The 12,906-nt window shown below is 40.5% G+C and overlaps 2 protein-coding genes across 3 annotated transcripts; both read left to right on the top strand.

Moving 5' to 3' along the window:
• Nucleotides 1-43: 43 nt before the first annotated feature.
• On the top strand, nt 44-1,025 carry sisA (sisterless A). 2 transcript variants are annotated; one of them, XM_070210581.1, is made up of 2 exons: nt 57-107; nt 169-1,025. In XM_070210581.1, the coding sequence occupies exon 2, from the start codon at nt 325-327 to the stop codon at nt 712-714; it is 390 nt and encodes a 129-aa protein (XP_070066682.1). In that variant the 5' UTR covers nt 57-107; nt 169-324; the 3' UTR covers nt 715-1,025. The 2 variants fall into 2 exon arrangements, with proteins under 2 accessions (XP_002055743.1, XP_070066682.1); XM_002055707.4 differs by having other exon boundaries at nt 44-1,022.
• Nucleotides 1,026-4,904: 3,879 nt separating this feature from the next.
• On the top strand, nt 4,905-6,978 carry Ir10a (Ionotropic receptor 10a). Its single transcript, XM_032439854.2, has 2 exons — nt 4,905-5,722; nt 5,790-6,978. The coding sequence occupies exons 1-2, from the start codon at nt 4,905-4,907 to the stop codon at nt 6,889-6,891; spliced, it is 1,920 nt and encodes a 639-aa protein (XP_032295745.1). The 3' UTR covers nt 6,892-6,978.
• Nucleotides 6,979-12,906: the final 5,928 nt, after the last annotated feature.

A 12,906-nucleotide genomic window follows, 5' to 3' on the forward strand; every position in this document is an offset into this window, starting at 1 on the left:
GAGCGTGCGCTGTTGCGGCGGCCTATAAAAGCAGCGCGCCGACAAGTGGTCGCCAGCAATTGCAGTTCTGATTTCGGGGCAAGCAGATCAACAGCTAAAGGCGATCAGTAAACCAAACAACTGACTATGGAACAGAGCAATCTTTATCTACACAAATTTTATACACAGCTGGGCCACTATCCAACGCATGGCATCAGTGTGCCACCAACTAAGCTACCGGCATTGCCTGGCAATAAGCCGGAGCAAATTGACGAGCTGGTCGCCGTGGAGTTGCAGCATCTGAAGACTCACTATGCCGACGAGGAGCAGCGCTATGTGGACCAAATGCTTATAGAGAATCCCATTGTGGTTGAGCGGCGTGCGGCACCAACCAAAGCACAGAACATCACACTGGCAGCCACGACACAGACCCGCGCCCAGTGCCAGACCCAGACCGCGCCCAACAGTCGCGACGCACAACGCCAGCGCGCCGAATCCTGCCGCAAATCGCGCTACAACAACAAGATCAAGAAGGCGAAGCTGCGTTTCCGGCACAAGTTCGTCTGCAGCCAACTGACGGAGAGCGCCGGCGCCCTGGACTACATGCGCGAGGTGATCGCCCAGGCGGAGGCGCAGCTAATGGCCCGCGGCTTCAGTCAAGTTGCCCTGGAGCGTATGCGTCAAAACTTCGGCGTGGACCGCTGTGGTGCAGCGATAACGACAATGGACCATTGATACCAGCCGCTGGCGTTCTACATTACACTAATTTTAAGTTGTACAAAGAGTGAGCGAAAGCGCGACAGAGATTGTGAGCGAGAGACAGAGATAGATGTGTAAGGGATAGGCTAAGAAAAGTTAACGTAATATTAATATTTTTTTTTGTTTTCTAATAAAAAAAATATCAGAAAAATATTTTTTTTTTAAAATCGTTTAAATCGGTTAAGAGTTAACGTATTATTAACATTTTTTTTACTGTTTTCTAATAAATAATAGCAGGAAAATATTTTTCAAATAATCGGTTAAGATGTAAGATATTTGCTAAGACAAGTTATCGTATTATTAAATATATTTTTTTTTATTGTTATCGAATAAACATGATTAGAAAAATATTAAAAAAAAAACGAATTGATTATTTCACAGTTTCTTTGCATGACTTTATTAGGGGTATGCCTTGCGTGTTTTTTTATATTGATTTAGAAAATTCCACACGCAACTGGAAAATTGGCAAGTTTATTGATGAAATCAAAGTCATTTCCACAGATCTTTGTGAAAATTTAATTGTGAAATGTTATGCATCTTTCTTAGAAATTTCATCCCTAATCGCTGAAACGTGCCTGTCAAAGTTTGTATGGGCTAAATTTCGAATGCAAACTCATTTGCACAGATCTTTATACAAATATATACATTTAAGGTCTCATCGAATTCGGGAATTCCACGAGCAAATGTGAAAAATGGGCAGAAACGGTTGTATATATAGTTTCTGCTTACCATTCGATCGGTCTTAAGCTCATTTTTAACAGAATTATTTGCGGAATGTTTCACACTTTGTTGCAAATATACCTTGAAACGTGTCCAGGATTTAACAGCAACAGACTTCTTATATAAAGAAGATAATACTCTTTAATTGGCATAATTTAAGAGAAACAACCTGTCACTTTACGTAGAGTAGTTAATCTCATTCAGACGGATTCAAGCAGCGTCTGTATATCCGGAATGACTTGTTAGGCAAATGGAGTGGCAACTGTTTGGCTTGCAGTGACGATTCGTAGAATGTAATCCAATTGCAAGCCTGGGGCATGCCTGCGGATGCACTGCTGGCTTTGCTGGCTCTGCCAGGTGCCAAATCCGGCGTGATTGCATTTTCTTTCCCTCTTCTCTATATATTTTTTTTCCACTTACAATTTCTGCGCCAACAGATGTAAATGCAATGGAACTTATAGCCGTCAGGGCCATGGGGAACGCTATATTGGGCTCAATACAGCTTCGTTTTTTTTTTTTTTATTTTTATTTTTTTTTGGTGCGAAATGATGTGGAATTAAGTGCAAAAATATATAAGAATGCAACTGGCACAATGGCCAATGGCATTGGCAATGCCGCAAAAGCATTTGTGCTGATGTAAAAATTTCATTTTCACGTGCTACGTACAAATGATTTCATTTCGCTTCGCTGCACTGCAGCAGAGTCTGCACCCTGCCGCTTCGAACCGTTCACTGGGCAACCTCAAATGACACGCACGTCGGCGTCATTCGTTTTTGGGAGTCGGATCTCGTAAAAGCTTAGTGAAGTGCATATAACGGGCTCGTCATAATAATAAATGGCAAAACGTTTTCAAACTTAAAGCTTTCCAATTTGATTTTATCGCACGGTCATAAACCTTCGACGTATCAACCGTTTGCCACTGCAGCATCAAACCAGTGTGAGGGTTTCGTGACAGCAGCGTTTCAACGCTTTTGGCAATTTGCAGCTGCAAGTTCGTTTCTTGATGGCAATTGTCTTGATGCATTTGCAGCGTTGCAAAGGGTGCGGGCGCTGCATCAACTTTCGTGCCGTCACACCTGGCGTATGAGCGATAAACTACCAAAACGGCGCTGCCCGCTGATAGACAACGTCAGCAGCCTTCAATTCAATGCACGTTTCTAATGCGATGAATTGCTTTTTCAATTTTCCAATTTATTTTTCATTTCGAAACACACAAGTATGCGTGTGCCTCTATGTGTGTGCGTGTGTGTGTGTGTGTGTGAGTGTCCAAGCAAAAGCGAGAGCAAGCGATTGCAAGCTGCGAAGGAAAAGCGTAGCACACTTTATTGATGGTTTTTGTTGGTGCAGTTGGCAGCGACAGACGACGACGCGACTGAACGCATGAGCATGTGTGTAGATTAGGAGCGGGTCGAGGGGATCCACTACAAAGCTGTGCCCACATAGCTCGCAAACTCGCACGTGTCGATATGGCCATGGACGCACACACACACACACACACACACACACACACACACACACATTGAGCAGCGGGAATGGCGCCAGCAACACTCAATTTTTGGGGCAAAAACAGTGCTTGACGCACATTGGAGCAGAAAATTTGACTTTTTGCACTTGTTGGAAAACAAAATAAAAAAATTGAGAATTTTCGCCGAGGAAATACCCTGTGACAAGTACACTAAAACCATCATTTAAAAATATAAGAAAAAGAAAATAAGAAGAATATCAATACTTATATTAATAATAATAATATAAATAATAATTATAAATAACAATAAAATTATTCATATTAATCATTACACAATTAATAATGGCAATATGTAACAATTATTTATATGAATAATATTATTTATAATAGCAATAATAATTATATTTTATAATATTAAAACTAATAAAAATAAAAATGTGCATTATAATTTCTGTGTTAATAATAACCCTGCCCGCCCTTCCTTCTGCCTTCAATATATTCCTCGTTTTGATAAATAAATCTTAATCTAATCATATTTTGACCTTGCATTAAATTTATGGTCTTAACGATAGTTACTGGCTTGGATCACCTGTTGTATATATATTTCGAACATGAGCGTATGCTCTTTGAAAACAAAAGGTGTCACGGTTTCCTTTGTAATTGGACCGCTTGTTGCACGCTTTAGAAAGTACGCAAAAAAGGCAACCGGCTAACAATCGAAACTAACAATCTGATTCGTAGCCGCAACGACGAAAGCGATGGGCTTACGGACATCAGTTGGGGTTACAGAAAGTGTGGTTATGCCAACCATAAGGAAATTGAAAAACAAGTCTATTGGACAGGTCGGAATTTCTGCCATTTCAAGTTGTTGCCTGGCTTGAATTGGGTTTCTTCTAGACATGCAAATTTTAACTTTCATTTGGGTACTGGATGTCCTACCAACAGCTTTTGTTAAACATACAATTTTAATGTAGTTTTTCTTTATAAATATTGCCAAATATATATTTATGGGAAAGTGCTTTGGCTAACTACAAAAACTTTAATGCTTAGGCGCAATTGCAGAGCAGTTGTTGTTATCATATTTATCATAGCACTTATAAAAATGTCAAATGTCCCTGAATATTAAGTGAAAGTAATGGACTTTCTGTAGGTGGCCAATCGGTTTAACCTTTAACATGTTCTATTGTAAATACTGTTGTTGATAGTAAAATAATAAATCCATTTACCAGAGAGAAACACCATGTCACAGTCACGCATTGAAGAATGGATTAAGGCTCAAAGTAAATTAATTCTAATAAAAATGTCATAAGTCGAGCCAGCTTAAGAAGAAAGAAGCAACCATTAAGACATTTTGTGATACATAAAATTATGTAAATATAATTCAATTTAAATAAAATTAAATAAAGTTGCCTTATATGCCCAGGCCTGTATTAATGAATGTCGAAACCCGATTCGAAACCCGAATCGTGCAGCCTTTTTTAATGCAAAGCTAACTTTTACTTATTGAGAGTGTAAATATTATGATACTGAGACAGCGAGTCCAGTGTGCAGAGAAGTTGAAGAGGAAATCTCCATTGAATTGGCTGGGCGAATGTTTTTCTTTCGATTTGCGCTGCTTGCTGCTCGGCAACAAAACTATGAATTGAATTGAGTTGATTTGGCAATGAATTGGTTTTTTATATCACTTGTGTCGATTTGTAAAGGAGCCCGGCACCACCCTGCTCTATAAATCAGTGTCACGCAGAATGAAAGTCGCATAAATTTCCATTTCGATTTCGATTTACCAGCCAGAAGTCGGCCCCTCGTCGGTGTTGTTTGCTTAAGGAGAAGGCGGTACCAGCTGGGAGAATGGCAGCTGACATAACTGGTCTCTAATTACGTTTGGGCAAACAAACAAAATTGCAGGTGTCAAAACATGAAGTGGGCCCCAGTTGGGCAATGTGTGTCGACCGAGTTCTGGGCCATTTGTGGATGCAACGCGATGGCGAACGGCTGGCTACATCTTCTCCTCTTGGCCCTAGGCTGCCTGAGCTGCCAAACCAGGCGAGCCCAATTGGATGTGCTGCTGGCGGAGCCCATGCGCAGCATACCCTTTCTCCATGTGCTGCTGCGGCGCGACCAGCTGCAGGAAGATGCCCGCAATGGACATGCCATGTGGTTTATGCAGCACGCCGATATGCCACACAGCGTGCACAGCTACATGGAGGAGCAGCCGGTGGAGATGGCTAGCAGCTTGGTCGGCGTGGATAGCCGGGACAGCTTTGCCCTGGTCATCAGTCTGGCGCAGTTGATCTCGAACCGCGGCGCCGCCAGCATAACAGAGCGCGCCGGCGTCTATTTCTATATAGTGGCTGATGCTTTGGACAGCCTGAGGCCGGAAGAGCAGCTGCAGCTGGCTCATAGCTGTCGCCAGCTGTGGACACAGCATAGAGTATTCAATCGCTACATAATCACAGATACCGACATCTGGATCTACGATCCGTTTGCGCGCAGCGCAGAAGCCACCTGGGATGGCAGCTACAATGATCAATGGGGCAATGACAACGAGTATGAGAACTCCTTTGGCCGCTTGGTGCCATATGCGGGTGGCGAGGCATTGCCCCATCTATTATTCCATGACATGAAGGGCTATCCGTTGCGCGTGCAGATTTTCAAGTCGGTCTATTCGCGTCCAAAGCTGGATCCCCAAACAGGTCTGCTGCGGCGCATCACGGGTGTCGACTGGGAGGTGGCTAAGGAGATAGGCGAGCTGCTCAACTTTACGATGCTGCTGCAGCAGCCGGATAAAAACTATTTTGGGTAAGCAGCTCTCTAGTCTAGCAGCTGGAACTGTTCTTAAGCTTATTTTTCTGCTCTTTTTCGCCAGGGAGCGCAGTGCCAATGGCAGCTACAATGGAGCGATTGGCTCCATACTGAACGATGGCCTGGACATTTGCTTGACGGGCTTCTTTGTCAAGGATTATCTGGTGCAGGATTACATGGACTTTACAGTTACTGTCTACGATGATAAATTGTGCATCTATGTGCCCAAGGCCAGTCGCATTCCACAATCCATTCTGCCCATATTTGCAGTGGGCTATGACATCTGGTTGGGCTTCATCCTGATGGCCTTTATATGCGCCCTCATCTGGCTGCTGCTGCGTGTGATCAATTTGCAGTTGCACATTGTGAGAATTACAGGACGCCGTCTGTGGCAGCAGGCGTTGGGCATTGTGGTGGACACGTGGGTGGTTTGGGTGCGTGTGAATCTGTCCCATCTGCCGGACAGCTATGCGGAGCGCATGTTCATTGGCTCGCTGTGCCTGGTGAGCGTCATCTTTGGTGCCATATTTGAGTCAAGCCTGGCCACCGTCTATATACATCCGCTCCACTACAAGGATATCATAACACTCCAGGATCTGGACGAGAGCGGCCTCAAGGTTGTCTACAAATACAGCTCCATGGCTGATGATTTGTTCTTTAGCGAAACGTCGCCTCTGTATGCCAGCCTCAATAAGAAGCTCCGGTGGAATCCGGATCTCAATGCTGATGTCACCAACGAGGTGGCCACCAGCGGCGGCAAAGCCGGCGTCTCGCGCTACTCCTCGCTCATGATGGAGTCAGTCAACTTTTTGCTTATGCGACGAATTTGGGTGGTGCCCGAGTGCCCCAAATACTACACCATTTCCTATGTAATGCCCAGGGATGCGCCCTGGGAGGAGGCGGTCAATGCACAGCTGCTGCGCCTGCTCAACGCGGGTCTCATTCCCAAATGGATCCAAGATCAAAAGTACAAGGTGACCGTCGAGACGCGCACTGCCCTCTTCCATGCCGAGGCCGAGGCCAGCCAGATTCGTGTCCTGACCATTGGTGACCTGCAGCTGGCCTTCTATGTGGTTATTGGTGGCACAATAATTGCCTCTCTTGGATTTCTGGCGGAGCATGCCTGGGCCAGGCGCCGTTTGCATCAAGCTGCCAAGAATCTCTAAATGCTGTCAGTTCTGGAGAAGAGTTCCGGGTTCACATACAAGTTGGTCATTGCAAAGATTCTTTCCGGCAAAATAAAAAGCACTGCTGACCCATCTTTGGGCTTCTTTGTTTTCTTTTTAGTCCTTGTACGCATTAGGATTGAGTCAAAGCGGTATATTGTTAATGTAATGTAATAGGCTGGAGCAGCCTCATCCGACTCATTCAATATATATTTCTGATCACGCCATGCTAGTCTGTCCATTCGGCTGTCTGGGTGTCTGCATGAAAGCGTCGTAACCAGCGACTGAGATCTAGCGACTTCAAATCAATAACTACCTTCGTTTTACCCGAAATCGATATGTATCAAGTTTTAGCCTAGGGTTCTTGAACATATCTTCGAGGTGAAATATTTTATCCACATGATCTATTTAAAAAGTTACACTTCGTAACTTTGATATGACGAGGATTTAATAAACTTGTAGGCAGATATGTTGAAATAATTTTAAAGCTAAAAACTACATAGTTTGATTTAGATATTTTTTATATAAAAACCCATTTTTCGACCGATTCTACCAATAGAGCTTTATGATGTAGTAGACCAATGTTTTGCTCTTAAGCTGATAGCCTGATAAACCCCGTCAATGTCTGGATTTGACAAGATATCTTGTAAACCAAAATAGTCAACCAGGAGCTTAATTTTTGCGACAAGGTATATGCTATAGTGGTTCGATCTGGTCTATTGCCACGAACTGTCTACAATAGGAAGGCGACCCATGCAAAGTTTGCATAAAAACCGGCTTAAGCTCTATCGACTTAAATGTTAATACTGATCAAGATCAGAGAAGTCTCCTTTCATGTGATACACATTATAATATTTGAATTATTTCTAGTTACGCACTTTCTACTAGCATGCCCTCACTCGTTACAGCTTGAATATTATTTAAGATGTGAATCTGTATAAACAGTAGAAGCAGTCATCACGAGAAATTATCCATTGACCCAAATCTGGGCGACTTCAATGCCAGAAAATGGCTCGGATCAATTTCGAATGACGTCCAACTACGCTTTCATCCCGTTTAAGAATTTGTTGGTTGACTATTTTTTCTTTCATTTTGTGCGATGATTGCAAATTTCATTCGCCAAAGGCCAGCCGCCAAAATCAACCTGCAATTTCAACACACACACACACATACACACACACAGAGATACACACAAATACACACAACTGCTGAATCGCTTATATAATTTAGCCATGTTAACAATGATACGCGCCAACGGCAATGGAAATTCGGAGGGTACCCAGGGGCTGCTCACAAATCGAATTGCCAGCGCTCCAAATGTATATTGCACAATTCAAGGCTGCATTGCAAACGCAGGTACAGTAGTCCCTGGCTAGCAAGGCATACACAAATGAAATAGGACAACTGCCATGCGATAAGATTTGCACTGAGCAAAACTCGTGTCTGGCATTATTATCTGGTAAATACTGTAGCATTTAGCATAGCGCACTTAAGAGATATTCACTGTGGTCGCATTACGCACGATGTGTGCGTGGTTGGCTCTCTGTTTATTTAGCATTTTGGGTCTGCACACGAAATTACAATTAAACGGCCTCAGTGGCAGCGACAACATCTCATTTAGGCATTCAAATGTGCACTTCATATACACACAAGAACACACACACACACACATGTATATATGTGTATTTACACGTATACGCATACTCCCAAAACAGGAAGGTACCGACACAATTAAATATTCCTGAGTTTATTGCATCTCAAATGCAACGATTAAGACCTAGACAAACATATATAAATATATAAACATGTGTATATAACATATATGTATATATATATATATATATATATTTATGATTGCAACAATAATGCTCGTAATGTTCCAGTTGTTGTTGTTTATTGTTCTAGTGCTTGTATCTGTAGGCTATAATTCATTAGATATCTGCCTGCTAAGGCTTGCGACTAATGGGTTGAGCTAAATTGCTTAAGCGCTTTGGCAGACAAAGATGTTATGATATTTGAAATTTCAAGCCAAATCTAAATGGTTTGAGCTTAAACTTAAATCAAATTAGACAAATTCCTCATTTGCTATCAGCTCTAAGCTTTGCAAGCTGTTTGACACTTTTTCCATAACGTTTTGGGAATTTTAAGTACCAACTTCTTCTATAAAGAAGCATATATTTGTTTTACTATGTGATAATCCTTTCCATTGTCTGAATTAAGTCAACACACATAATAATAAGTATATTCATATGTACATACCTAAACAAACGTGTGGCTGTAACATGAATGATTAGTTTGTTGCCAATTATTTATGGAGTTTATCAGTCTTTTTAATATACATACACATAAAATATTCGTTGGGAATTAGTTAGAGAGAACGGCGTAGTAAAATATGAGAAGGAAACAAACAGAGATATATGGGAAAAGGCCTGCTAGAAAATAAAGTTAGATGTAAAGTTAGCTGTTCACATAACACTTATAAGCAAAGCATGGACACCTGTTGGGCCTGTTTGAAATTCAGAGAATCGCAAAGCAGGGCTGAGTTTAAAAATACGTTTTATTGTAAATGTGCAGCGCAGCGGGAAGTAAACTTTGTCTGCGTTTGGCATAAGGGAACACACATGCGTGCCCACGTGTACATACATATACAAGCATATTTACATGCAGGGATACATATATACAACGACGAGTTAAATGGGATGACAGAAAGCGTTATATGCACATTTGTGACTTCACATTTAGCAGAGCTCTGCGATTGCTCTTTTGCCTATAATTTAAATTAAGCCTTTTGATGCAGTTGGCAAAAAAAAAACTGTTGCATACGCCCAGGCACAAAAACGAGAAACGCGACTACGATTCTTTTTTTATTGTAGTAAAGCTAATGAGCTTTTGACACGCGCTACCTGTGCTGCAACCGTCGCATTTTGAGTGCTCAATTGAGCAGCTCAGCAAGGACGGTATGCGTGAAGGTGTTTTGGCGGAGAGGCCAAATCGAAGAGCGATTCGGAGCCAGTCGCCGCCTTAGGACAAACATTGCCAGAGACGTGCCGCGCATGCTAATGAAGTTGGCATGGCATGGATTCTGGCATAGAATACGCGCAGCCAGCCACTTAGCCGGCCACTCAGTCAGACAGTCTGTCAGTCTGTTTGTCTGTCAGCGAGTCAATCAGTCGTCATTTGAATATGCAAGCACTGGCAGAAATGTAAACTTGATGATCTCGTAAATAGCCAATTGAAAAGCCCGTGCCTTTGGGTGCCGGCTATAGGGTATACAAGGTATTGGTTATAAAGCAACTATCTGTTTCATATGCACTCTATCAAAACTCTGAACGCGCAAGTTGTCAACTTTTATGGCCAACCCAGAAGTGGCTATCAGCGGCGCCGGGCTTTTGCTTTTTATGGCTAATTAATAGCCCAGCGACCGTTGAACCGCTTTGATCGTCGTGTGCAGATGTTTTATGTATTTCAATAAATGTATTAGCAGATGCCATAAGCAAATCATATCATGGTATTCAGTTTTTATTGGCACGAAATAACTTGGCAGGCGGCTGGTTTGGCCGATTTTCTAAATAAAATTTTGTATTGGCATTTCCCTTTGGCACGTCCACTTTCCATTGTTGTGCGGCAAACACGATGGTGCGTGTTCAACAGATACCCAGTGTATTCCATTTTAATTAATTTTTAAGTGTTCTAGCAATATTACCAACTATTTTTAATTGATAAACTAAGCTTAGTTTTGGGCGTAAAAAATTTGAAATTGTTGATCAAGTTGATTACTTTTTGGTAAACACTTAAAATTGCTTCTGCAGCATCAATTAGCCAGATATTGTGTATATTTATATGGGAGCAACAAATTGATTTATGGAAATTCGCTTTTAAACAAGTATAATAAAATTGTATGTAAATTAAATTCCATTTGATAGCCATATTTTTTGTGAATATTAAAAAAAGGATTGCTGAAAATATTTTTGTTATTTAATGCGAGTCACGTACAGCCTCGGACTGTTTTAAATTGCAATTAGCCAAGCGAAGCTGTGAATTTTCAATTTCACGGATATTCCAATACAAATTGATAAACTCTGATCCGAACAAATCCAATAAGAACTTCGATTGGAGGGCCACCCAGCGCGTGTTGTGATAGCTCCGCAGGGCTGTTCAATTCTACACAATGGAGCACACACACACACACGCACACACACACACACATGATGTACATGCATATATGTATAAATAATTTAAATTCCAAAAATAAAATAAGACTCGCGACGCGCGCACCGAGCACATCAAATTTTAGTTTATTTCCGAATCATAACTTTTGTTTATCTTCAATTTGGTCTTGTTGCTGTTGATTTGACCCGATGCTGATGCTAATGCTAATGCTGCTGCTGCTGTTGCTGCTGCTGCTGCTGCTTCTTGTTATGCTGCTGGGTTCTGTTTAATCTTTAGCTGATTTTGGCTTCGAACAGCTCAGTGCTGCGTCGCCTTTGTCTGCGTCCGCGTCCAAAGCTATTTATTTCTCGCCTAAGTGAATTTATATCGCCCGCATTGCCGGCTCTTCTACATATACAAATTAAGCATTATTATTTATTTCAATTCTTTCATATTCTCTTGGTTCGAGACAAGATACGTATGTACTTGTACGTATGTACTGGCCATTTGAGTGCCATTTTTTTGCTGGCGTTCTTGTGGTGATTCCAAAAACATTTACGGCCAAGTCATTTGATTAGAAATGTTTTCAGTTGGCCCGCAGTCTCGCAGCGCGTTGCAGTCGCAGCTCCCCCACGTGCTGCCTAAATATGTACATATATAGTATATATACTAAAGTTTATAAATTTGTTTATTTTTAATTTCCACCATGCAGCAAATTCCATTTGTTAATTGTCTCGTGTGCTGCTTTCGTATGCAAATTTTAAAAGTGTCAAAAAAATTCGAGAGCATTCAATAAACAAATTGCTTTTTCCTATAATGTTTTTCCTTTTAATTTTTCCATATTCATTTTGTATTATAGTCGGGCGAGTGTATTTTGTTAGCAATAATTTCGATGCATTAAAGCAATAAATTAAGGCGTAAATATCTATTTGATTTTTTGTGCGATTTTTTGTGTATTATTTTGTGGTGAGTATAAATATATATATATATATACATATATCGATCGATACATATATACATGTATTTGTGTACATGGAGAGAGAGTATATATTTATTTATTATGATTTTGCTGTTGCCGCTGTTGCTTTCCCAATTTCAATTTGCAGTCTATTTTTGAGACCGCAGCGTTGCTCGTTGTTGTTATTATACGCTAAATACAATACTAAAAGTTTAATGCTCGATTGTGAAAAATTATGGCAATTTTATCGGACCTCGGCTGCATTTGCGTTCGACCGCAACAACAACAAAAACAATAATAAAAAATAATAATGATAAATCAGAAAAAAGGGGAAAACGTATTGTCGGCATGTCGAGGATTGTATGCTCTTTGTTTAAATTTTTAAGAATTGTATGAGCTTTTTTGTTTTAAATTTATTTCCGAGTATTTTAAGTAAGCCCTTGGTATCTTAAGTAAACCCTTGGTTCAGTGGTTCAATTTACATCAAAGAACTGGAATCAATAGATTTAACTTATATATATATGTATATATATTATGTGTATTTGTATACAATACTATGTAAATATGTATGTATACATGAATGTGATTATGTATGATCATTTGTATGCATGTGTATATGTATGTATATATGTGTATATGAATGTGTGCACATATGTATGGATGTATGTATGTACCTTTGTATGTATGTATATATGTATGAAGATATGTTTACATGTCTATATATATGTATGTATGAATGTTTTTATATATGTATCTATGTATACATATATGTATGAATATATATGAATATATTTATATATGGGTGCATATATGTGTGCCCTTGTACAGAAAATGTAGACCAATTGTACTTTCCACTGCGCTGCAAATTATTATTATATACATATATATATTTATATATATATATATAT

Source organism: Drosophila virilis, chromosome X (assembly GCF_030788295.1).
Source record: "Drosophila virilis strain 15010-1051.87 chromosome X, Dvir_AGI_RSII-ME, whole genome shotgun sequence".
Lineage (NCBI taxonomy): Eukaryota > Metazoa > Arthropoda > Insecta > Diptera > Drosophilidae > Drosophila > Drosophila virilis.

What these genes read in the sequence shown, in the direction of transcription:
- sisA (XM_002055707.4), top strand. Translation starts at nt 127, where the DNA reads ATGGAACAGAGCAATCTTTATCTACACAAATTTTATACACAGCTGGGC.
- Ir10a (XM_032439854.2), top strand. Translation starts at nt 4,905, where the DNA reads ATGGCGAACGGCTGGCTACATCTTCTCCTCTTGGCCCTAGGCTGCCTG. An exon ending in CCGGATAAAAACTATTTTGG is followed by an intron (nt 5,723 to 5,789) that starts GTAAGCAGCTCT and finishes CTTTTTCGCCAG; the next exon opens with GGAGCGCAGTGCCAATGGCA.